At 48.5% G+C, this 26,545-nt stretch overlaps 2 protein-coding genes across 3 annotated transcripts in view; both read left to right on the forward strand.

The window, feature by feature from the left end:
* OTUD5 (OTU deubiquitinase 5) overlaps positions 1-6,377 on the forward strand; it is a 48,762-nt gene extending 42,385 nt beyond the window's left edge. For both annotated transcript variants that reach the window (XM_077921702.1, XM_028711427.2), the window contains exons 7-9: positions 144-354; positions 2,765-2,878; positions 4,252-6,377. In XM_077921702.1, the coding sequence (XP_077777828.1) occupies positions 144-354; positions 2,765-2,878; positions 4,252-4,373 (447 nt within the window). In that variant the 3' untranslated portion in view covers positions 4,374-6,377. The remainder of the gene's footprint in view (positions 1-143; positions 355-2,764; positions 2,879-4,251) is intronic.
* Positions 6,378-17,665: 11,288 nt separating this feature from the next.
* On the forward strand, positions 17,666-25,275 carry PIM2 (Pim-2 proto-oncogene, serine/threonine kinase). The gene is made up of 6 exons (XM_028712864.2): positions 17,666-17,878; positions 21,163-21,269; positions 21,816-21,866; positions 21,978-22,350; positions 23,089-23,265; positions 24,640-25,275. Exons 1-6 carry the CDS (start codon positions 17,839-17,841, stop codon positions 24,804-24,806), a joined length of 915 nt encoding a protein of 304 aa, XP_028568697.2. The 5' UTR covers positions 17,666-17,838; the 3' UTR covers positions 24,807-25,275.
* Positions 25,276-26,545: the final 1,270 nt, after the last annotated feature.

The raw sequence follows: 26,545 nt of genomic DNA on the forward strand, positions 1-26,545 counted from the left end.
GGGGCATCTTGGGGATCACTAGAGGTGGGGAAGTGAGTCTCCCCTTCTGTTGAGACTGGCTGGAATGCTGGCCTGGCTCAGGGAAACTGAGCAACAAGATTGTTGGCCCTGAATAGCATCTCTGCCTTTTCCCTTCTCCACAGCCCTGCAAAGCCAGTGCTACCTGCAGCTCCGCCACGGCGGCTGCAGCCAGCGGTTTGGAAGAATGGAGCGGCCGCTCTCCACGCCAGCGCAGTTCGGCGTCTTCCCCAGAACACCCCGACTTGCACAATGAGCTGAATGCTGCCAAGCCACCTTCCCCTGGGAGCACCGCAGCTCTAGCACTTACAAAGCCCCCCTCGCCGTGTGCTCCTGGTAAGTGCCCCATGCGTCAGAGCAGGGAGCGGAATGACTCCTCCGGGTGGGGAGCAAGAGGGCTTAAGCTATGGCAGGGGCTGGGTGAGGTGGCCACTACATCACAGGGAGACAAGCTTGGTTGTGGCTTGGGATATGTGCAGATCAAACGTGTTTTTCCCCAGGTGTCAGGCACATTCTTCTTGCACACGAAACACCTGCAAGGCACATAGGTCTCTCTGAGCTCCTTCTGGTTGTCATGCAGTTTGCCACTTCCACCACACCTGTAGACACCATAGTGCTGTTCTGTTTTGATCCAGTCTTCATAGTGCTGTTCTGCTTCAAATCACTGTGGTCCTGTAGAAGCTGCATCTCCTTTGTAAGTCTAGAAGGGGGAGCAGAAGGGCTGTGGTGCAGTTGCCATAATGCACTACTGTGGTATATTTCTCCACAGCTGCTTCCTCACTGCCATTTTGAAGGGATAGGAGAGAGGGGAGATTAGCTATCCAGCAGCCAAAGTGGGGAATGAGGGAAAGGACAAGATATTTAGCTTTCCTTACCTTAATTTTTTTTTAAAAAAAATGGAGCACCTTTCCAGTTGCATTGCTTGAGGAAGTTCACACTGACAGTGTTTAAAAACAACCCTTAAAATAAATGAAGTAAGTAAAATAAAAATACATAACAGTCCTATCCAGCAGAAGCCAGGCATAAAGTGTTTCTCCAACCAATAAGATCTAGCTGTAAATGGGTTGGAAGCCATAAATGAGCCTGCAGGGTTGGAAGTGAAAATCCTTAAAGTAATCTAAACACAACAGAATTAAATATCCCAGAGGCAGAGGGAAGTTTTCACTTAGTAGTGAACTTGGAAAGTCAGATAGGCCTACCTGGAAAGGCTGTTTTACTGCTGAGGTGCCACAGGAGAATGGGAGGGATTCCCCATTCATGCATCCACAGATTGCACCTCCTGTCAGTTTTGGATTTGGAAGATCTTAAGGTATGGGGACGCGGGTGGCGCTGTGGGTAAAAGCCTCAGTGCCTAGGACTTGCCGATCGAAAGGTTGGCGGTTCGAATCCCCGCGGCGGGGTGCGCTCCCGTTGTTCGGTCCCAGCGCCTGCCAACCTAGCAGTTCGAAAGCACTCCCGGGTGCAAGTAGATAAATAGGGACCGCTTACTGGCGGGAAGGTAAACGGCGTTTCCGTGTGCGGCTCTGGCTCGCCAGAGCAGCGATGTCACGCTGGCCACGTGACCCGGAAGTGTCTGCGGACAGCGCTGGCCCCCGGCCTCTTGAGTGAGATGGGCGCACAACCCTAGAGTCTGTCAAGACTGGCCCGTACGGGCAGGGGTACCTTTACCTTTACCTTTAAGGTATGGGGAGGTGGTTTATTAGAACAGAAAAGTGGTGAGGCCAGCAGAGCCAAGGGGTTAGTAGCCCTCCATCATGATGACTAGCAATTCTGGATTACTATTTCTCTCACAGCAGAGAGGGATTTGAGTCCTCACACAGGCCCCTCTATTCTCAGGCCTAAAGGAGGCCAAAGAGTGGCTGGCACAGTCACTTAGAGGACTCACTAGTGCAGGATAATGACCTTTCCCTCTGCCTCGGGTGACTCCCTGGATCATTTTATTGCAGAGAGTTGCAGGGTGTTGAATTGATGTCTACTATGCCAGACAGAATCCACACAGCCCTAAAAAGGGGGCAGGATAGTTACCAATAAAGAATGCAGGAGGTTCTGCCTGTGGATTTCTTCATCTTTTGGCTCTGTGTGTGCATATGTCTGTCTAATATTCATTAGGCTAATAATTGTAAGTCACTGGTATTTTTACTATACAGCTGTATACAAAAAAGTTTGATAGAGAGATAATTTTTTTAAATAAAAAAAACACACAAAAACATAAATAAAATAAAAAACACTGAGATTTTGGCCATCCCACAATATATACAGTGGTACCTTGGGTTACATACACTTCAGGCTACATACGCTTCAGGTTACACACTCCGCTAACCCAGAAATAGTGCTTCAGGTTAAGAACTTTGCTTCAGGATGAGAACAGAAATCGTGCCCTGGCGGCGCGGCAGCAGCAGGAGGCCCCATTAGCTAAAGTAGTGCTTCAGGTTAAGAACAGTTTCAGGTTAAGAATGGACCTCCGGAACGAATTAAGTACTTAACCCGAGGCACCACTGTACTCTGGTTTCTATCAAGGGGCAACCTGAGAATAGGTAAATTATGCCAGAATATGGTCAGACTAATATACATGTCAGGGTTCAGAATCTTTTATCCATCACAGGAAAACACCTGCAAACTTGTTAAGTTTAAATTGCCTTTAAAGGAATACCAGGGGGCAGGGCATTGTTGGAGAGTGTGTTGAGAATTGACCCTTAGGAGATGAACATCCCCTTTACATGCAAATAATTCTACCATCAATCTGCAGGTACAAGCAGCCAGCTTTCTGCAGGCGGCGGCCGAGCAACCCCTCCCTTAGTATCGTTGTATCCAGCCCTGGAGTGTCGGGCAATAATGCAGCAGATGTCACCAACAGCATTTGGTAAGTGCCCTCCCTTGAGCCAAGCATTCAGGCGTTAAGGGGAGGTGGCTCTTTAGCCATTCAGAACCTTATTTTCTTTCCAGGCATTCTGATGCTGTAGCTGAAGACGACTTCAGTTTTCCAGTACAGAACCCTGCATTCAGTGGCTGCTTTTCACAATATATATATAACTGCTTAGTGTGTATATGGAGAGGAGACAGGTCAAAATTCATTGTTCTAAGCTTGAGCAAATCTAAAAATGCCAGGCCTTGTGGGAAGATGACACAAGAGGAGTCAGCTTGAGTAGTTATTTTAAGTGAGGATTTCTGGGCTGCTGGAAACACACCTCAGATCTGTTTTCATTTTGATGTTTTCAGCAGGGTTGCCATATTTCAAAAAGTAAAACCCTGAAAATTGCAGCTACAGATAGGTAGCCGTGTTGGTCTGCCATAGTCAAAACAAAAAAAATTCCTTCCAGTAGCACCTTAAAGACCAACTAATACCAAGAACTAACTTAGTTGGTCTTTAAGGTGCTACTGGAAGGATTTTTTTTTGTCCTGAAAATTGCCTAAGACTCAGGGCAAAGCTACCAGGATTTTCACGAGATACTGCAACTAGCTCTCACATTTTCCCTGGCCCTTGCACAATCTCTTGAGAGTCAGCTGGTTTCTTTGGGAGGAGGAGATCACGCAGTGGCGTAGCGTGGGTTGTCAGCACCCGGGGCAAGGCAAGTAATTTGTGCCCCCTAACCCTGAGTGAGCCAGGTAGGGGCAGAGAGCTGCGAGTGCGAGCCCCCCCCCAATGATGCGCCCGGTGCAGCCAGCCCCCCCTGCACCCCCCACGCTACGCCACTGAGATCACGTACCTCCGTTTGTGGTCTTCCCACCTAATTCTTCCCTGACTTCATGCTATGGAAATGGTGGGCAGTAGGGTGGGTGGGGAGGAGGAAAATAAGTGCTGTAAAAAGAATCATGGATAATAGAGCCCTGTGAGTACAGCAAAAACAAAACAAAACAAAAATTGCAATTCCAAAATTGTGTAAAATTCAGATTTTGATTTACAAAAATGAAAAGGGGTGAGAGCTTTCAGATGAACTAGGTTGAGTGCCAGAAACTGAAAACTGCTAACTCTGAAACAGGAATGCTTGGAGCATTGAAATGAAGTATTATTTCGCCACTCCTTGTGGAGTCTTATTGTGGCCATTAAGGTGAAAGCATCCAGTCTGGAGCATCAGCGGCTGTGGTGGCAAAGGATGGGGTGGACATGGAACTATGATGCAGTCGACTGCGCATGGTTGGCTGTGTGTGAGAGGTGGTGGGAGAACGGCTAGTGGCAGGAGCCGAGTGATCCATGACTCCACCTGTGACCGCTTCTACCCCTTTGTCTTCTGCCAGGCTTGAGCGACTGGGATGACGACGAGATCTTGGCTTCGGTGCTGGCGGTGTCACAACAGGAGTACTTGGAAAGCATGAAGAAGAGTGCCCTGCACAGAGACAGTGGCTCAGACAAAAGTTGATAACTCGTTTGCATCTCCTGTGTTCGCCTGACACCCCTTAGGTGCATGTTTTGGCAGGAAGGATGATAATACCTGGGACCCCTCCCCCTCCTCTGCTGCTGCTGATCAAAGCTCCTTCGGCTGCCCTTTTGCCCCGTCATTTTTTGGCTCTTGGCATCCAACCTCCAATGTGCTTGGGGGAGAAGCGAGAGAAGGACTGGACCTCCTCTGCAAGGAGCTGGAACACGCACAAACTGGGGCATGCTGGGCTTCCCCCTTCATCAGCCCTTCCTTCATTATTGAATATATCTATATATATGATCCAATCCTAAGTGAGACCTCCCCACTTTTGAATGGGAGGGTTGCAGTTTGCTTATAGGGTGGTGGGAAGGTGGACTCTTCCGGTTGGGTTTTGGAGAGCGGGGAGAAGCTCAGCTGCTTCTTTGGAAGCAGAGTGTGACTGCAGGGCCCACCAGGTTCCCTCACCCTTGGGAGCTGGGGATATAATAATGTTCAAGCATGAAGGGGGTTGGGGGGGCTAAGCAGTGTGTTAACGGTTCTTTCACCTGCCTCCTTTTAACACTAGTATCCTGGCTTCTAACGGAAGGGTCTTCAGTGGAGTGGGTCCCTAAACCTGCAACCGTTTGAAATCACTCCGCCTTCATCTCTGAGGAACAGCTGTGGTCATCTACAGGAGGACCACCTCCGTGGCTGCTTTTTCTTGCTCCACGTGGCAGCCTCTCTTCTCTTTCCCACTTGGGTGTCAGTCCCTGTTTGTTCACGTGTGGCCCCTGACATCTGGGAGCGCACCACAGGCTCCCGACTTTTTTGCCCAGCCATGTGGTCTCCCTGACGCTCTGCTTGTTGGCTTTCTTGGCCTCTCCCGCTGCTGACTCTTCTATTCTCCCTGTGCCTAGCAGCGGGGGAGGAGGGACGGGGGGGGTGGAGAACACACCACTTGTCATTCCATGTCAGCACTTCCTAGGAATGGGCCAGGCCTTTAGCTGCATCGTGGAAAGGAGGTGTTGGTAACAAAATGGACTCTGGCACAAGCTCAGAAGCTGTAGGCGACAACTCTGCAATGTTGGGAAGGTCCCAGGTTGTCCTGTGATGAAAGTAGACCTTGAACCCCACAGTTGGGACCCATGCAAATGGCAGGGGAACCTGTCCCACGAGGACCCTAGACTGTTGGCAGGCTGGCCTGAAGGTCAATTAACTCCTAGAAAAGAAAGATCTCGCCTCTTCCGAGTGTGGTGTCTTCCTAATTACTGCTGTGGTTATACCATCCACCTAATGTGGCCATTTATTTTTTATTCCCGAATCCTGGGTGTGAACAAACTCTTTCTGCCTTCCCCATTCATGCAAGGGGCACAGCACCAGTGCACTGAACTACTCCTGCAGCTTCGTGTTGTGTCCAAAATTCATGAAGGGCTGGGATTTGCTAAAGGTCCTTCCCCCTTGGCATTGCTTTCTGAGGCTGCAGAGTGGCAGCTTTGAAAAGGGGTGGGAGGGAAGTGGGTAGGTAGTCTACTGCTTTAGGAAGACAGGTTTCAAAGTGGTATTTGGTGCCTGAAATAAAGTATTGATCTATGCTCTACTTCTCTCCCCCCCCCAAAAAAAATACCTTTGTGTTTCACCTGTGAGAGAGGTGCTTAACTTCCCTGTGCAGAATGAGAAAATGAAGCAAGAACAGGGGAGGATGTACTTGAAGTATGAAAACAAAGCAAAATATCCAAGCCTCTTCCTCCGATGTGCTTTCTTGTTCCTACAAAACCCTTCCAAGGGTCGCCTTTCCTTGCTTCTCCAGGGATCCCTTTATGCTCAGCTCCCATGATTCCCCCACAAGAGTTGGAGCCACTGGTTATCAGCTTCTTCGAACTGAACGGTGCACATGGGCCACACCTGGATGTGCCCTTGGTCCCACTCCATGTGCTGGTTTACTGCCAATTAGATATTAAAATTCCTTGACCAGAAATGCCAAATTCTGCGAGATCGTTATAAGCAGAATAAATCATGTAAATATTGCCTTGTTTGATCGAGTAAAGTAATCAAATAGATTTGCAGTACACTGCAATGCGCGGAGGACACACACACACACACACACAAGCTACTTAACTGGTAACCATTTCTTTAGCCAGGCCTCATAAGGGACGGCAAGGCCTGTAATAGTCAGACTTGCTGGAAAACGTAGAGCGCTGTGAAGGAGATCGAAGGAGGGAGTTCCTTTATCTCCCCGCCCCCATGTTATATTCACCCTTTTTACCTTTCAGGATCTCCATTTTGGCAACTTAATTTTAAAAAAGGAATCTGAGATTCTCAGGAGCCTGGTGGGTTCCATGACTGAAGGCTGTTTTAGACAACAGTCATCCAGTGAAGCTATGTCTCCTATGTTAGAGTTGAGCTTTTGTATTAGACGGGGGGAAAGACCAGTTGAACAAATAAGCACAATATCTCCGGTTGATCTGTTCTTTTGAGCTGGACTTCATTCCTCACTTGCCCTCTCATCCCTAATGCACCATCTACTGCTCTTCTTCTGGAAAGACTCCGAAAGGGTCAGTGACCCATCATTACAGTTGGTTCCCCACAACCAGTAGGGAAGAACAGGTTTTTAAGCGCCACGTGGCAGCCAGGAATGGGCATTTGATTGCATTTCCAATCCAAAGAGATGTATATGTGTCTCCGTACAACTGTGACTGGCTAACAGGTAGCAGGGACTATTCCGAGAAAAACCTTTATTTTATACTAATTGTTTCATTGCTTACACATCACAGACCAGCTTTCATATCTTACACATCACAGACCAGCTTTCTAGAAAGCGGAAGAGTAGCCAGGCACCATGCCTTAAGTAATTGCCAGTGCCAGCTTATCTATTGTTGCTACATTGGCACCATGTAACAGCAACCCTGCAGGAGCAGTCACCAACCCGCTGATAACCAGCCCTCATATTTGCTGCCATTTGGGCAGAGGGAAATAGTTGGTAAGCAATTGCAGCCTGCTTCCCTGAATTGAAATAGCTACTCAAACCATGGCTAAATGAGCTTTTGCAAGTGCTTTGTGCAGCCATCGGAATAGGGGAAGTGCTGTTGGCTAAGCCTAAGGGAGCAGACCCAAGTTTGGTCAGGAGAAGAGTCAAGGCTTATCCTGTTTTAGGTAAGTGAGCAGGCAGAAAGCAGCTACAAACGTTTTTTCCTGCCGTAAGATATGAGCTGGAACAAGCTAAGGATATGTACTAGACCTGGTCCACACATGGAGTAGAATAAGGTGACGTGACCTTCAGTTGTCAATTATTGGAATGCTTTCCTGTGATTTAAGGGGGGGGGGAGCTTTGTAAACCAGTATAGCGGGAAGTATACTGGGATAGAACCTTTCTCCCAGGGTGTTAGTTGCTTTACTTGCAGGAAGCAATCAAAAATGGCAACCCTCTCCCCTTGAAGTGGTGGTACAGTCTATTAAGATTTTACCACTTCATTCTGCTGCATTAAATCAGGCTTCCACAATGGTACAGCTATGATAAAGAAGGATTATCAGCTGGCAGGGTCTTGGTCAATCAGCTGCAAATCGGCCATAGTTAAAACCATGCTCAAGGTGGCTTAGAACATGAGATACAAAAGTAGTCAAAGAGAAGAATTAAAACAAAAAAGCACACAACCAAATCGAGCAATTTCCATGTAAATCATCATAAAACTAATATAAAATAATATAAATAACAGCAACAACAAAACCCCTAAACAATAACCTAGCCCAAGACTCTGTTCAGCTGCCTCAGCTTTTGTAGCTGGAGAGTCAGGGCCCCAGGCCAGGTTGCAAGGCAAGAAGCAGGTCTTTGGAGATTGAATAGCACCATCTGTAGAGCATGAGACTCTTAGGGTTGTAGGTTCAATTCCCACGCTGGAGATTCCTGCATTTCAGGGGGTTGGACTAGATGACCCTTGTGGTCTCTTCCAACTCACAGGCAAGATGGTGCTGAGCACAGTTATTTTAACTTTAAATTTGTTGCCCTTGAATACACCATTAATCTGCTCCCTCGGGCAGGCTTCCTCCCTTGGGCTGCTGCTCTGCTCAATGCAGGGATGGGAAATTTGAACACACACCCCCAATATATTGTTGAACTACAGTTCCCAGAATCCTTCACCACTGACTGCTGCTTGGAGCTGCTGGGTGTTGTAGTCCAGCCACTTCCAGAGGGCCACGGGTTTCCCACCCCTGGTTTAATGCAACCTAATGCAGTTGCTCTGTCCCAGATAATGATGTAGGGTTGGTGCCCTACTCTTTACAGCTCCTTATCCCTCTGCCATTAATAATTTCTATAATATATACAGACTGCAGAATCCATCTTTTGGTGTGTGCAGAATTAGAATTACCTTGATGTGGAATTTCATATTTTTAGTTCTTTAAAAAGCAAAGGAATTCAACATAGTGCTAAGCAGATTATTCCATCAGTGCAAGCGTTTCCGCTTGCCTGGTGGAATGATCTGCCCTCCTTCCCCTGGATGCTGTCATGGGGGTTCTCCTGAACCCCCTCCAGAGCCAATGGGGGTGGTAAAGGGGGAAGCCCTACTGTACTAGTGGTAGCCTTAGCACAGGTTTCCACAGATGGGACTAGTTCATTGAATCAAGACCTGACAGCCTGGGAATGTTGAACCAAAGCCTAGGGTCCATATCCGTAATGCAGAGCTGGGGAACTGCAGGCCCATGGCCAAATGTGCACCTTCAAGCCTCCCTCTCTTTCTGGCCCGGGCCACATGCCTCAGCAGCTCACCTTCGCACCTTCCTCACCTGGCTGAAACGTGTCTTACAAATGTGTCTGATCATGCCTTTCGCTTGTTGTAATGGAGGACAGAGGGGCTCATGAGTGTGAATAGAATTCAGCAGACCTTGCAAAGATAAAGTTACCGGTACATTTCTTGCTCTGCATGCAGAACCCAGAAGGGAGTTTGACCCCTGGGCTGAAAAGGGTTATGTGCCCTTGCTCTAATGTGTGAGCTGTGTCTTCCCACTGTCTGCACAAAACTGCAGCCATAGGCCAATTCAGTTCCATGAAAACATGGTAGCTTTGGGATAACATCTAGATTCAGGTTATGTTGATAAACTGGGCGGAAGACTAAAGACTTGCTCTACTATATGAACAGGCAAAAAGAGTAATAGATAAAATGGTTGGAAGGGAAGCTGGAGCCATGCCTACAGGCTCATGGTGAAGATTGAAAATGTTAGGAAGAAATAGGAGGAAATCCCTCATTGTGAAACCACGGGAACAGGAGTCTGGGTCAGGCCTGTGAAATCTCAGCTAAGAGATATACCGTGCCTACATTTCCTTTCAAAAGAAGCAGAAGGGGAGAGATTTGCCATTCTAGCCTCCTGCTCTTTGACATTTGCTGGACAAACGGTTCCCATGGCATTGAGTCCCAAAGGTTAACATTGACCTCAGCTTCTTGGGGTGGAGACAGAAGGCATGAGGAAAAGGCATGGAAAGGAATCCACCAGTACTTTGCGTTGGTCCCGTCCCGATTCAAAGCCAGTCTGACTGGATCCTTTGGAATGGGATGACATTCCTGTGCAGCCGAGGCATGCAAGTGGCCAAACCAGATGCACAAGTTTCCAGCCCTTAGTGAACACACGCACTGAGTACACTTTAGCATTTGCTTTTGAAACGTGCCTTGCTCAGATTAGCAGATTAGCTCCTCCGGTGACTAATGTCTCATGCATCAAATTCCTCACAAGTCCTAACTGAATCCCAGTACAGTGGTACCTCAGGTTACATATGCTTCAGGTTACATACACTTCAGGTTACAGACTCCTCTAACCCAGAAATAGTGCTTCAGGTTAAGAACTTTGCTTCAGGATGAGAACAGAAATCGTGCTCCGGCAGCGTGGCGGCTGCAGGAGGCCCCATTAGCTAAAATGGTGCTTCAGGTTAAGAACAGTTTCAGGTTAAGTACGGACCTCCAGAACGAATTAAGTATTTAACCCGAGGTACCACTGTATCTCCTTCTTATAGCAACCACCCCTTCAACTATCGCTCTTGCTGCCATTATGAATGGGCTCTTCCAGATAAATAGTCCATGAGATCTTACGCTGTAATACAGCTGGTGCCTCAATATAATTTCTTAAATTTTGTCCTCCAACACCACACAGGTGAGAACGGGGACACTCCTTTTTGTCCACAAGGCCCTCATTTTCACATCCAAAATCCCTGAAATTGTCACCCTGCACTAAAACAATTGCCTGAGGAAGGGCTGTAGCGCAGTGATAGGACAGCTGCTTTGCATGTAGAAGGTCCCAGTTCAACCCCTGACATCTCCAGGTAGGCATGGGAATGCCCTGTGCCTGAAACCCTGGAGAGTGACAGCCAGCCAGTGGAGACAATACAGTGGTACCTCGGGTTACATACGCTTCAGGTTACAGACTCAGCTAACCCAGAAATAGTGCTTCAGGTTAAGAACTTTGCTTCAGGTTGAGAACAGAAATCGTGCTCCGGCAGCACGGTGGCAGCAGGAGGCTGCATTAGCTAAAGTGGTGCTTCAGGTTAAGAACAGTTTCAGGTTAAGAACGGACCTCCGGAATGAATTAAGTATTTAACCTGAGGTGCCACTGTACTGAGTTAGATGGACCAGCAGTTTGACTTGGTATAAGGTAGGGTCCCATGAGAATAGGTTCCTACCAAAAGTTACTCTATGGTTACCAGATTTTTTTCAATGAATCCAGGGACACTTTTGTTTTGTTTTGTTTTGGTAGCAGCAGGGAGTCAGTAGTGGGGATGGTGAGGCAAAAGACCCTGGGCCCAAGCACACATGCATATTGTATAAACGTGCAAAGCCCTTTTTTCGCACCCTGTGAAACATAAATGCGCAGAGTTTTAAAAAACTGGGCAACAGCCCACCACCCACCCGTGACTCCCAAGCCTTCCCAGATCTCCTGCCCATGTCCCTCTTTGTTTTGACAGATCGAGGGAGGCTCAGGAGTGACAGGTGGGTGGCCATTGCCCAGGAGGGGTGCAAGGCACGCAGCTTCTCTGCCAGGCAAGGTGCAAAGCCCTTCTTTCCCACCCTGTGAAACAAAAATGCGCAGTTTTTAAAAAACTGGGCAACACCCGCCCACAACTCCTGAGCCTCCCCCGATCAGTCAAAACAAGGGGGGCAGGAGATCTGTACCACTGGACGTCCCCAGTTCCCCTTCAGCAGTGGCGATGGCAGTGGCAGTCAGCAGCCCCAAGCCAGCCTGATAGCGCAGTTGGCTCTGGCCGGCTTCAGGAGCTGCTCGCTGCCATGGTGCCCATTTTTCCTCTCTGGAAGTCCCCATATGATGGGTTGCGCACAAGACACATCATATGGGGACTTCCGGAGAGGAAATATGGTGGGCGCCATGGCAGCGAGCAGCTCCTGAAGCCAGCCAGAGCCAACTGCGCTTCCAGGCTGCTGAGGCTGCCGCTGCCACGTTTCCCGGGGACAGATTTGCAAATTTGGGGACTGTCCCTGGAAACCGGGGACGTCTGGTTACTCTCAATGCACTTGGTTGGATCCCAGCTAACAGCATGACCCTTCTGTGCATATCTATGGAACTTACTTCCAGAAAACTGGGTATACGATTGTCTGGAAAATTACAGGCTGGTTAGCTTAACATCTGTCCTGGGAAAACTGGTGGAAAATGTTTTTTACAGATAAAATGAGCATATAGAAGCAGAAGCCTTGCTAAACAACCAGCATGGCTTCTGCAAGGATAAGTTCTGTCTCACTAACCTATTAGTTATTTGAGAGTGTCAGAGGTAATCCAGTTAACACAGTGTATCTGGACTTTCAAGAAGCTTTCAATGAAGTACCTCACCCAAAACTTCAGAGTAAACTCAGCTGTCAAGGAATTCTCTTGTGGCGAGATCCTCTTGTGGGTCAGAAAATGGTTAAGTAACAGGAAGCAGAGTAGAAATAAAGAAGAAGAAGAGGAGGAGGAAGAGGAGTTTGGATTTGATATCAAAGTGGTGAGTGGGGCTGAGAGACTTCAGAGAAGTGTGACTAGCCCAAGGTAACCCAGCAGCTGCGTGTGGAGGAGCGGGGAAGCAAACCCGGTTCACCATATTATGAGTCCACTGCTCTTAACCACTACATCACACTGGCTCTCCTGGAGGAGGACTGCTGTCCTCGAGGAGGGATGTAGAAAGTGGAGCCCCACAAGGGTCAGTATATGGGGACCTGTGCTTTTCAATCTGTTCATAAACGAACTAGGTTTAGGGGTGAGCAGCGTGGTGGCCAAGTTTGCTGCTGATACTAAACCGTTCGGGGTCAATTAAACAAAAAGAGATTGTGACAAGCTGCAAGAGGACCTTTCTAAACTGAGTGAACAAGCCATAAAATGGCAAATGCAATTCAGTGCAAAGTAGTGGGTGGGTGTTGGGGCAAAAATTATTAATTTCATGTATACACTCATGGGATTTGAACTTGGTGACTGACCAGAAACGAGACCTTGAGCTCGATGAAGATGTCAACCCCGTGTGCAGCAGCTCTGAAAAAGACAAATCTATGCTAGGAATAATTAGGAAGTGAATTGAAAAGAAAGCTGCTGATGTCACAGTGCTGTTATACAACTCTTCATTTGGAACTATGTGTACAGTTCTGGTTGCCTCACATCAAACAGGATATTGTGGAGTTGGAAAAGGTCCAGAAAATGGCAACCAAAAGGGGTTTGTGTGACATTTCTATGAGGAAATGTTGCAGCATTTGGGACTTGTTAGTTTTAAAAAAAAAAGGTGAGTAGGAGGAGACATGCTAGAAGTGTGTAAAATTATTTATAGCATACAAAAAGTGGATAAAGTTTTTCTCCCTCATTGCCCTAGAACTCGTGGACATCAATTGAAGCTAAATGTTGGAAGATTCAGGACAGAGAAAACAAAGTCCTTCTTCACACAGTGCATAGTGAAAACGGAAAACAGGATGTTGCACTAGGTGCGCTTCTGGTCTGATCCTACAAGCCTCTCCTTATGTTTTTAATGAACATGACTTGGGTTCATTGATCTCAATGGGTCTACTCTAAGTGTAATTAGCATTGGGTACAACCCTGCCAACCTAGCAGTTCGAAAGCACGTCAGAGTGCAAGTAGATCAATAGGTACCACTCCGGCGGGACAGTAAACGGCGTTTCCGTGCGCTGCTCTGGTTCGCCAGAAGCGGCTTAGTCATGCTGGCCACGTGACCCGGAAGCTGTATGCCGTCTCCCTCGGCCAGTAAAGCGAGATGAGAGCCACAACCCCAGAGTCGGCCACGACTGGACCTGATGGTCAGGGGTCCCTTTACCTTTTTTACAACCCTGAAACCTTAAAGAATTGTATCTGTAGCAGAAGTAGAAATATGAACAACAGTGGAACACTCTGTCCCAAGAGACCAGGGCCCTGCGGGACTTGACATCTTTCCGCAGGGCCTGCAAGACAGAGCTGTTCCACCAGGCCTTTGGCCAGGGCACAGCCTCATTCCCTCCCTTGGCAATCTTCGCGGAGCTCTGGCCCAATGGTTGCCAGTGCCTTGAATTAATTAATTTTATAATGAATGATTTTAGAGTGTTGGTTATGCGGTACTTTTGTACTGTTTTATTGTTGTTAGCCGCCCTGAGCCCGGCTTCGGCTGGGGAGGGCGGGATATAAATAAAATTTATTATTATTATTATTATTATTATTAAAAGAAACTCCTCAAATTTCCTTCAAAAGTCCAAACAAGCAGAAAACTGACAGAAAGACAGGCAGTGTCCTTGGTCAATGGGGGCATTGGGAGAATACAAATACTTCAGAAATGTTTGCACATGGAATGATCAGAAGAGGGAGATGAGCTCCACAAATTCTCTTCTAGCATCCCTTATTGTTTGCTTGGATTTCAGTGAGTAGGACTAGCATTAGATACAGCCCTAAGTCTCCCACACCCTTTTCTTTAGATATTAAGGCTGTAATCCTTACTCAGTTTACCTGGTAGTACAGCCCAGTGTATTCAGTGGGACTTACTTCTGAGTAGATAGCGTTGGGATTGCACTTTTATGCACTTACATACCCTTTAGAAAGCCCCATTGAACACAGTGAGACTGGTTTGGGTAAACATGTAGGCTTGCATTGCACATTTTGAACTGTTAAATCTGGTCTACTGTAGGACAACTAGCGGGAACCTTCAAATTCAAACCCCATCCACCCAGGCCAGCTTAACCTGGAACCAGTGATGATGGGACTTCAGACAGGCAACAGATTCTCCTTTACTAGAACCATTTTGGTTTTGTTATATTTTTAACCAAAAGCATCAACAGCCTTTTTGCTCCTGAGTCATCTTGACAACCCAAGGCAGCTGTGAACTTGGTTATTCATTTGTCCATCACTCTGCTGCTTCTGCCCCATCCTGTTCTTTGTCCGAGTATTACATATTTCTGGATGCGTCAAGCTGAAAGTCTTCAATAGTAGTAGTAGTAGTAGTAATAATAATAATAATAATAATAATAATAATAATAATAATAATAAACAATCAGATCTAACTTGAAATTAAATACACTATTAAATGCTGGAGTTTTCACAGAGAAACTGTTGTCCAGTTTCCCAGCACACCTTTCTTAAGAAATCAGCAGACACCAAACTTTTGCAGACAAAATTCTCATCTCCTACTGGACTGTGATGGATTTTGTCTTCTGTTGTATTTGATGTGGTGCAAAACACCTGCAATCTGCCTTTGCTCTTTAAGAGCTCGGTGGGAACAGACCAAAATCCTATCTAATCCTCTTTCCCAGTGTGCCCAGTCAAATGCCCCAAGAAGCCCACAAGCAGCATATGAGGACAACAGTCCTCTCCCATAGGGAAGAAGTTCCGCTGATGTCCATGGAAGTCAATCCCAGGTAAATATGCATCAAGCTGTAGTGCAAAATGCACAGTTTTAAAATGACAAAAGAGACGGGGGCAGCGCGGAGTATTTATGTATCCTAATTCGGGGGTAGCCAATATGGCACACCCCAGATGTTGCTGGGCTCCAACTCTGATCAGCCCCAGCCAGCTTGACCAATGGTGAGGGATGATGGGAGTTGTAGTCTAGCAACATTTGGAGGCACCACACTGGCAACCATTGCCCCCTAATTCATTCATACTTTTTTAAGGAGAGGGGAGAAAAATATGATTTGTTTAAAATGGTTTAGGGTTGTATCCAGGGTTAGTCCTATTTAGAGTACAGTCATACCTCGGGTTACAGACGCTTCAGGTTACGTTTCTTCGGGTTATGGACCCGCCAAAACCCAGAAGTACCGGAACGGGTTACTTCCGGGTTTCTGCCGTCGTGCATGCGCAGAATCGCAACCCGCGCGTGCGCAGATGCACTGCTGTGGGTTGCGAACATGCATCCCGCATGGATCATGTTCACAACCTGAGTGTCCACTGTACACCTATAGAGTGTACCAGCAGGACCCGGGTGGCGCTGTGGTCTAAACCACAGAGCCTAGGGCTTACAGATCAGAAGGTCGGCAGTTCGAATCCCCGCAATGGGGTGAGCTCCTGTTGCTCAGTCCCTGCTCCTGCCAACCTAGCAGTTTGAAAGCACATCAAAGTGCAAGTAGATAAATAGGTACCGCTCTGGCAGGAAGGTAAACGGCGTTTCCGTGCGCTGCTCTGGTTCGCCAGAAGCGGCTTAGTCATGCTGGCCACGTGACTCAGAAGCTGTATGCCGGCTCCCTTGGCCAGTAAACTAAGATGAGAGCCGCAAGCCCAGAGTCGTCTGCAACTGGACCGAACGGTCAGGGGTCCCTTTACCTTTATAGATTCATTAATTTCAGTAGATCTACTCTAACTTGGTTATATATAGTCCTTTGCAGCCATTGACCTCAGACCCACTAAAGCTCAGACCTTGTGATCAACAAGGTCTAATTGAGAAGTCAGCTATGCGGAAATTGTTCCCAAATCATCAGTGCAGCATGATTCTATGCAAGTTTACTTAGAAGCAAACACCACTGTGTTTAATGTGGAGTTCAGTGTATTTAAATATGCAGTCATCTCTTAGGTATATTTATTTTGAATTAAGTCCCAGGGCGGTTTACTTCCAAGTAGGAGTGGGTGGTGCTGTGGTCTGAACCACCAGCCCTCTTGGGCTTGCTGATCAGAAGGTCGGCAGTTCAAATCCTCACTACGGGGTGAGCTCCTGTTGCTCTGTCCCAGCTCCTGCCAACCTAGCAGTTTGAAAGCACACCAATGTAAGTAGATAAATAGGTACCGCTGCGGTGGGAAGGTAAATGGTGTTTCTGTGCGCTCTGGTTTCTGTCATGATGTTCCGTTGCTCCAGAAGCAGTTTAGTCATGCTGGCCACATGACCCAGAAAGCTGTCTGTGGACAAACGCCGGCTCCCTCGGCCTGAAAGCAAGATGAGCATCGCACCCCATAGCCGTCTTTGACTGGACTTAACTGTCCAGGGGTCCTTTACCTTTACCTTACTTCCAAATAAATTTTTAGTGCATTTCACATAGAATCACAGGAAGGGACCCTGAGGGTCATCTAGTCCAACCCCCTGCAATGCAGGAATATGCAGCTGTCCCTTATGGGGATCGAACCTGCAACTTTGATGTTGTCAGCACCACGCTCTAACCAAGGACACAAAGCGTTATATCTACAGAGCAGGAAATGAAAGCAAGGAGACGGATCTACTGGTAAACCTCTGGATGACCAACAGTGGATCAGGAAGGATTTCTGACTCCCAGTTGTTTAACATTAGGAAGAACAAAATAACTCCCCTGCCCCAAAATGAGCCAACCTGTTGTGGCCCTTTTGGTCCGCGAAAGGAAAGGAAACCCAATTCCTAGACTCAGCATATGCTCAGAGGCACTTTGCTTTTTAATCCCAACTGTGTGCCTTCGGCATCTGCTCTGGGTGGAAATCTTGGGGTTCCTAGAAGAAGAAAGCAAAGCAGATTTTCCCCCAAGGCAGCACAATGCAAACTGCTTTAAGGGTTTTTGGGGGTTTTTTTTAAGCAATCAAGCAGGATATAAATTTTATGAAAAAACTGAAAAAGCCTAAAGCCCTCCTGGGCTCCCATTCCGTGAGCGCACAGGTGCTTTGGGTGGGAGCCAACCCACTTCAAGGCCAAGAGGAGGGTCAAGGCTGCCGGGCACACGCGCCTCCTTGGATCCTCGCCACGTCCAAGCGGCTCAAGTTGATCTTTCCCGGTCGCGCGTGGAAAGGAAAAGCCCAGCCCGGCTCCGCCCTCCGCTTCCCGCCCTTCCAGTTGCGTCGGCTCATTTGCATAGAGGGCCAAAGGGAGACCTTTCATTGGCCGCCGCGGCGAGAGATGCAAATAAGCCGAGCCGCTTGAAAGGCCGGGTGCGTAAAAGCGCAGAAAGGAGTTCTCGGCTGGTCGGCTTCGGAACGGAACTGGAGAAGCGCGCTCAGCACTTGGAGCAGCTATGCAGCGCCGGGGCGCCCGCCTGAGCCGCGCTTGAGCCGCCTGCGCCTCTGCGGGCATCGGTCCGGGCTCGAGATCGCGGACGAGGCAGCCCTGCTGGGGACGATGGTCCCGGAGCGGAGCGAAGTCGCTTGGAGTTCCGCAGGTAAGGCGTGCGCGCCCGTCTCCCCCGCTGGTGGAGGTTTCCTCCAAGGCTCGCGCGCCTCTTCGAGTGGGGTCGGGTTTGGAGGCGCGGATTTGCTCGATGAGGACTAGCTGCTTGCCCCCCAGACCCGGCTTACCTAGGGCGCACATACGAGGCACCGGCTTGTCGTGTTCAGAGACATACTATAATAATAATTTATTATTTATACCCCGCCCATCTTGCTGGGTTTCCCCACAAATGCTGTGTGTGTGTGTGTGTGTGTGTGTGTGTGTGTGTGTGTGTGTGTACACACACACATATATAACGTTGCCAAACCTATTGTAAATGGAGTACCCAGTACTTCTGCAAAGCAGTTGCCATAAATAAAGTACCAGGAACTTTTATTTCAGTCCTGGGCTGTTGAAATGTAAATGTATCTGAACGCGGCAAGCATGTGCCTCGCGTGGGTGCACTAGTTTTATATGTGTGTGTGTTTATTTATTCATTCATTACATTGATATCCCGCCTTTCCTGCAAGCTGCTCAAAGCGGGGTACATAACTTCTCCCCATACTTGCTACCCTAAGTGTCAACTCCCTGGGTGGCCGAGCATCCCCAAAATTCCCCATTAAGGAGCTGGGCACTCACAAATTTCGGCGCCACTCCTGCTTGCTATCCCCGCAACAACTCTGCGAAGTACGTCCGTTACGCTGAGGCAGTGACCCAAGGCCACCCAGCGAGTTTAGTGACCGTGTCTCGGGGTTTGAACCCCGGTCTCCCAGAGCCTAGTGCAGCACTCTAACCGCCACACCACATTGTCTCTCATCTCCCTGTCCGTGTGCTCCCCAAAACTTAATGCGTGAAGAGTTCCTGCGCTTTTTCAACGCACGGGATCCTATCCAACTTTTCTTTCTTGCACCCTCCCCCTGCTAAAGTTTTGGGTGCTGGGACGCTTCCAAAGGCGCAGGAGCAGAGCCAGAGCAGTGGTTGGTGGTAATTAATAATAATCTCCCTGACCTCTCCATTCCCATCCTAAACTTGGTCGCCCGCAGTGGGTGTAAGGCGGAGGAAAAGGAGAAACTCTGCAAGATGCGCCTTCTCGCTCGTGGCTGCAGGATAGGGCGCATCTCTCTGCATTTTTCTCTTCTGTCCCTTTGCCCTGTTGGGTTCCTTTGCAGAAAGCTTCGGTAGTAGCGGAGACCTGCTTTCTTTCTCTGCTGCAGATCGCCCTGGTTCTTCATCCGTCTCCCTCTCACTTCCTCCTCCTTTCTTCATTCCTCTCGACGCCCTTTTCCGACAGGGCTGCCGGTTTCTTGGAAAGGTGGGCGCCACCTCGGAAGCCCTTTCCCCCAGTTGCTGTCCACCTGACCTTGGGGTTAGGGGTGCGCCTAAGACAACTCTGGGGTTTGGGAAATGGGGAAACAGGGGTGTGCAATGCCTTAAAGCCTGGAATAGCTCGGTTGGGAGAGCACGAGACTCTTAATGTTGCGAGTTCGAGCCCCGTGTTGGGCAAAATATTCCTGCACTTGCAGGGGGTTGGACTAGATGACCCCGCGAGGCCCCTTCCAATTTACAACATAATGATCTCTATAATAAATGGGAGTTCTGGGAGGGGAGAAATGAAGTGATGTTCTACAGATGCGCCCCTTTTCTGCCTCCCTTTCTCCTTGGGAAAACCCAAGGATCCTTCTTTTGCACCATGGTCTTAGGCAGAGGGACCCCCTATTCCCGTGGCGTCTGGTTACCTCGCGTGCCCCCTAACCTGGTGCACACAACACAAGGAAAGCGGGCAGGCGACGCAGAGGGAAGGTGGGAGAAGCAGCCTGGGAGGCGATATGCCTGGAAGCGGCGAGGGCGACTCTCTGCTGCCCCCCACCGAATAAAGTGCGCGCGAGAAAGGGCGAGTCAGTTCACAAACTCGTTAAGCATCCCTGCTCTCCCACTCCAGTGAGAAACTCCGCGGTATGCAGCCGTGGCTGGTTTGGATTCCTGTTAGATGAGATGTGCGGCATCCTTGTCATGCTTCCTTTATTTACAAACACATGCGAGCGGAGCATGAGTTCAGCAAAGAGGTCGCATTATCTCCAGCTAGATGGAAACTCTCTTTTTCCAAATTGCCTACTGCTTTTTCTTTTCCCCTGGTTCAGACACGCCTCCCCCCCTTCCATCCCCTGGAGGGATATCTCCTCCCTTGATAACTCATTCAAAAACAGAGGATTTCCCAGAAACAACCTCCTAACCTTTACCTCCCATTGGTGAATCATCAGGCAAACATCCTGGATTCTCACCTTGCCCCATCTGCCTAACAAACGAACTCCTTTCTCATGCTATCTGCGGGATGGGCTTTTGCCTCAAGCGAAAGAAGCGCAGCTGAATGTGACCTAGTTTGAGTTGCTAATTCTTTGCTTCCTGAAGGGACTCTTGTGCCTTTTAAGCCCTTTGTAATGGGAAGCTTCCTCCATCTCCTCTTGAATTCCAAGCGCTGCAAACTGCAGGCGGAGCTCAACTCCTGCTTTCATGCTTCTGCAATCACCTGGCTGGCCACCTTGACAGCAAGATGCTGGAGTTAATTTGCCACTGACCTCGTCCATCAGGCTCTTCTGGCAAACTGTTCCTATAATAATTTTGCAGCAAGCAAAATGTGCCAGGGACAGCCTTCCTCCATTACTGCATGCATCTCCTTCCTGGAGAAAACTTTGCCCATTGACTTCAAGGCAAGGAACCTCCATTCATAAAAAAAGAGTTGGCCACAACACACCCAAGGATCTTAGCCTGCAGCTCTCGCTCTCTCTTTCCTCCCACTTCTTGTTTGTATTAAAGCTGGGCTGAGAGGCAGTTAACCAGGAAGTCCAGTTGCACCAGCTGCCAGGCTGGGGAAGCCGGTCTCTGATGGGCAGGAGAGCAGCTGTCCTTCCTGTGAGTCACATGCAAGGCTCTGGGCGGCTTTGTCATTTACTGAGTTGTCCTGGGTTTAAAGCATGAGAAGTGAGGATCTAAAGCAGGCATCCTCAACCTTCGCCCCTCCAGATGTTTTGAACTAAAATTCCCATCATCCCTGACCAGTGGTGCTGTTAGCTAGGGATCATGGGAGTTGTAGGCCAAAACACCTGGAGGGCCGCAGGTTGGGGACGCCTGATCTTGCCCTGGCAATGCCACTGTAGGAGCCATCAGAACTGTTGCTGGATCTGGAACATTGGTTGGAACAAGAATGAACAGAAGCCTAGCATGGTACTGTCATGGTGAAACAGCAACGTCCCAATGTGAATCCAGCCCCAGTAACTTTGTCGTCTACTCTTTTCTCTCTAGGTAAAGACAAAGATTCCTTTGAAGCTCTGTATAAGCAAGGCAGCTTGCTGGGCAAAGGCGGCTTTGGGATGGTCTACGCTGGACACAGGATTGCTGATGGACTGCAGGTGAGGCTTTGTGATGGGAATGGCTGCTGGAAGGGGCACTTCACACAAGTGTGAGCTTGCAACAGCGCATGGCAGGGGTCGGCAACCTAAGGCCCATGGGCCACAAGCAGCCCATGGGGGTCATTTAACCGGCCCCCAAACCAAGCTGCCCGCTTGCCTGGCTAAACCAGTGCAGCATGGCACAGGGACTCGCTTCCGCGGCGCGGGAAATTGCGGGTGCGCGTGCTCAGGCCCACAGAGTGATTTCCACAGGCGAGGTAAACCTTGCCGACCCCTGGTGTATGGGGTATCCCCAAAACATGGGGGGGGGAGGGAATATAATTCTGTTGGGTCAGCAGAAATGCCTGCGCTAAGACAATCTCCTTAGTGTTGCGTTGAATTCCACCCAGGCAGTTCGCCAGGTTCGGGGAATGTTGCTAAAAGAGAAATTCTGCAGTCCTGATCTATTGAAAGTCTGGCTCCGATCCTGCTTCAGTCTCTGTGGGTGGAGGGGGTTTAAAAGCGGTGTAATTTAGGCTCTCATCTCTCTTGTGCTTTCTCCCATAGGTTGCAATCAAGCATGTTGCCAGGAATAAAGTTTCACACTGGGCAGAGCTGGTGAGTTTGTTCGAAAAGCGTTCACCTTCCGTACCGAAGCAACATTCTGTTGACTCCTTAGTTACCCCTGAACTCCTTGTACTAAGTTTATTCTTTGTCTTCCTTTTGCAGCCTAACGGGGCGGTGGTGCCTCTGGAAGTGGCGCTGATGAAGCTTGTGTGCTCAGGATCTGGCCACCGGGGCGTGATTCGCCTCCTGGACTGGTATGAAGGCCCCGAAGGCTTTTTCCTCATCCTGGAGAGGCCTGAGAACTGCCAGGATCTCTTTGACTATGTGACTGAGCAGGGCCCCCTCCCTGAGAAACTCTGCCGCCAGTTCTTCCGCCAGGTGGTGGAAGCCGCTCGCCACTGCCACGAAAAGGGGGTGGTGCATCGGGACATCAAGGACGAGAACATCCTGGTGGATTTGCGCACCGGCAACCTCAAGCTGATTGACTTTGGTTCTGGGGCTTTGCTGAGGGAGTCTGCCTACACAGAGTTTGATGGTGAGTGTCAAGGCATTGGAACGTTTTTCCACCTTGGAGGGGAAGTGAGACCTAAGGGCTCTGGCAGTGGAAAGCTGGGAGCTGCAACTGCTGAGAGCCCATATCAAAACAGGGGGATTTACTTCTCAGTTCTACTTCCCAGGGTACTTTCATCCCCTTGGAGATGGTTGGGATCCTAGTCTAGAAGACAGGGTCTCAAACTTCTGAGCTTGCTTTGAGGTGTAGCCTATGTTTATTTATTCGTTATGAGTTATTTGAAGTCCCAGTAATTGGAGGTTTAAGAAACCCACAAAGCCAGCTCCTGTATGAAGATCTGCTCAGTAGGCCTTCTGTAAGGGTCCACCTTACAGCCCACCCTGTCTAAAACAGGGACTTCTCAATCATGGCACTGTTTTTATGGCTTAGAAATGCCAGTCTTGCTAAATCTGGTGAGTTTCAGGAAACCGACAAAGACTGTCTTGTTCAGCCAAAGCTCACTAGGCAAAATTATTGCCAAGATTGTCTTTCAGAATCTGGTTATGATTATTTGTTACTAGATCGCTTGTGGTTCTTTCAGCATTGCTGGGTTTATTTTATTTTTTAACACACTCTATTTTTTTCTGCTTTAATTTCTATAGAAATGGTCTATATTTTGTTTTAAATGCAATACTTAGAGGAGTTTTTTGTTTTTTTAAAAAAAATGAATGTATCTTAGGCTTGGAACGATTGGTAACCTGTTGGCTTCTCTCACCATCCTAGGTACCCGTGTGTACAGCCCACCAGAGTGGGTGGAATCACAGCAGTACCATGCCCTGCCAGCCACGGTCTGGTCATTGGGGATCCTGCTCTATGACATGGTGTGTGGCGATATCCCCTTTGAACGGGACGAGGAGATTCTGGGTGCAACTGTGGAGTTCCGCACCCCTGTCTCTGCTGGTGAGTGTGTCTGCAAACTGAGGAGATCTAGTTATAAACCCAATAAGGAGTTGAATTTGAAATGGTTCTTACATTTCCCCTACTTGTGCTGATCCGGTCTCTCGACCTCAGGGCCATTTACCCTTTGAGAAGGACCTGGGTGGCTCTTGATACGATTTTCTTGTAAGCCACGTAGGAAGAAAAAAAAAATCCTAAACGGTTCAAGATTCCCCATCTCTCCTTCATTTTTACCTTGTGCCTAAAAGTTCATAGGGACGCGGGTGGCGCTGTGGGTTAAACCACAGAGCCTAGGACTTGCCAATCAGAAGGTTGGCAGTTCGAATCCCCACGACGGGGTGAGCTCCCGTTGCTCGGTCCCAGCTCCTGCCAACCTAGCAGTTCAAAAGCACATCAAAGTGCAAGTAGATAAATAGGTACCACTCCGGCGGGAAGGTAAACAGCGTTTCCGTGCGCTGCTCTGGTTCGCCAGAAGTGGCTTAGTCATGCTGGCCACATGACCCGGAAGCTGTACGCCGGCTCCCTCGGCTAATAAAGCGAGATGAGCGCCACAACCCCAGAGTCGGTCACGAAGGTCGTGGTTTGAATCCCCGTTACGGGGTGAGCTCCCGTTGCTCGGTCCCAGCTCCTGCCAACCTAGCAGTTTGAAAGCACGAAGTACAAGTAGATAAATAGGCACCGCTCCGGCGGGAAGGTAAGAGGCGTTTCCGTGCGCTGCTCTGGTTCGCCAGAAGCGGCTTAGTCATGCTGGCCACATGACCCGGAAGCTGTACGCCGGCTCCCTCGGCTAATAAAGCGAGATGAGCGCCACAACCCCAGAGTCGGTCACGAAGGTCGTGGTTTGAATCCCCGTTACGGGGTGAGCTCCCGTTGCTCGGTCCCAGCTCCTGCCAACCTAGCAGTTTGAAAGCACGAAGTACAAGTAGATAAATAGGCACCGCTCCGGCGGGAAGGTAAGAGGCGTTTCCGTGTACTGCTCTGGTTCGCCAGAAGCGGCTTAGTCATGCTGGCCACATGACCCGGAAGCTGTATGCCGGCTCCCTCAGCCTATAGAGCGAGATGAGCGCTGCAACCCCAGAGTCGGCCACGACTGGACCTAATTGCCAGGGGTCCCTTTACCTTTTAAAAGTTTATACCCCATTTCTACGTATCCACAGCCTTAAGGACTAGTGACTTTGCTGTGTATGTGTACCTTTTAAACAAGGAATTTCATTCTCAGTTTCTCAAATTGGTAAACCCTTCACTTAGGATTGAATCCCTGCAATCTCAAATTCAGATTATAGTGTACAAAGGCCTAACTGGCGCAGGGTGGCGGAATGCCTTTGCAAGCCAAGGCTCCTGTATATCCTTGTAATGTTGGCTCTTCTACTTTCCCAGACTGCCAAGATCTAATCCGATGGTGCTTATCTCTGGAACCTTCTGAACGGCCAACGCTGGAACAAGTGCTGTTGCACTCCTGGCTGAAGCTTGACCCTCTACTTCAGCCTGAAGAACTGCAAAGCCCAGCAAGCCCTCGGGCCACAGTTTGCAACAGCAGCGGCTGAGAGACTTAAAACCTCTTCTCTTCTCTCCTCCCCCTCTGCGATGGGGAGGTGGTGCTAATTTGCTACCGCTGAACCTCAGGCAGCCAGGCTTGGTCACTGGCTGAGAAAGAGTTAACCTGGTTCTACAGGTGTGTGTATGTGTGCCTGTTAAAGAGTTTCCCTCTTGTCTAGAGCCACAACTGGGTAGAGAATTCAGATTTCGGAGTTCAAAGTCCTCTCAGCTGCCCAAAGGATGTTTGAATTCTGGGCCTGCCCAGCAATCAGACGTAATTGTACGTGTAAATACTTGTGTATTGCAATTTTTCAGCCTTTTGGAAGAAAAGGATTCTGGGGTAGGTTTTTGCTGCCCTATCGTGTGTGTGTGTGTGTGTGCGCGCTAATTTTTAAAAAGGAAATGTTTGCAGATAAATTTTGCTCAATGAAATCTGAATGGAAATCTATTTAATAAAAATTATTTTGTGAAAATGAATCCTTGCTCATTTCAGGTGAAGGGCTGTTTTGTCTGACTGCATTTACATATGGGAGGCTTGCAACGTCTGTAATGTGGAAGTCAAACCATATATTAGATTTCTCTTCCTAAAGTCTATCCTACATTTAACACTCAGATGTCACAAATGCAAAACAAAGGCTTGGGTGTGCCTGTCCCAATTCCAACAGGGTTGGACCATAACCCCCAAACGGCGCACTGTCCCCATAACTGCATTAGTCACTTTGAGGTATCGTAATTGTTCTGGAGACAAAACTCCTTTGTCTTCTTGTTCTATAACTGACCTCACAATGGAGACTGAGAAGGTGGTTGATAAGCCAAAACCATATTCCACTATTACAGCACCTGAAACTTCTATATATTAATAAAATGTAGGGTTGCCATATATCTGGAATTTCCCAGACATGTCTGGGATTAAAGCGGCGAAAATAGCGCCTGGGGGGAATTTCAGGAAATTGGCAAAATGTTTGGAATTTTACCAATAGAAGCAGGAAGTGCCTTTTTGGGGAGGTGAATAAAGCTCAACAACTTTTATGTCCGGAATTTTACTTCCTGAAATATGGCAACCCTAATTAAAATGAAGCCTATTGATCCAAACTCTCAAAGCTGGCATGAAGTGGAGATGATGGGGGAAGCTTTTGGTCTATACAGGCCAGAGTTTTATAAGGTCTTGCAGGCCAAATTTGACCGATGGACATGACGTGATGTCTCCAGCATATGGCGAGTTTATGGTGCACATCTGCTATGTTTGTTGTTTAGTCATTTAGTCGTGTCCGACTCTTTGTGACCCCCTGGACCAGAGCACACCAGGTACTCCTGTCTTCCACTGCCTCCCGCAATTTGGTCAAACTCATGCTGGTAGCTTCAAGAACACTGTCCAACCATGTCTGTCGTCCCCTTCTCCTCTTTCCCAACATCAGGGTCTTTTCCAGGGAGTCTTCTCTTCTCATGAGCTGGCCAAAGTATTGGAACCTCAGCTTCAGGATCTGTCCTTCCAGTGAGCACTCACATTTGCATTTTCTTGACCATGAAATGGTCAGAAAAGCAGCTGCCAGTAGAAGAGTTATAAGTGATTCACATATTAAGTGTAAAATTGATAACAGATACCTATTATTATTTCAGAGATTCCCTTCCATACCTCTTCCCAACATTTGTATGGTAGCAATTTCCTCCTGTCTTTCCCTTCATACTTTTGGGGTTTAAGAAAAATTACAATCTTGCACTACTCGACCCAGGGCTGACATGAGTGGGA

This window comes from Podarcis muralis, chromosome 17 (genome assembly GCF_964188315.1).
Source record: "Podarcis muralis chromosome 17, rPodMur119.hap1.1, whole genome shotgun sequence".
Taxonomy (NCBI): Eukaryota; Metazoa; Chordata; class Lepidosauria; order Squamata; family Lacertidae; genus Podarcis; species Podarcis muralis.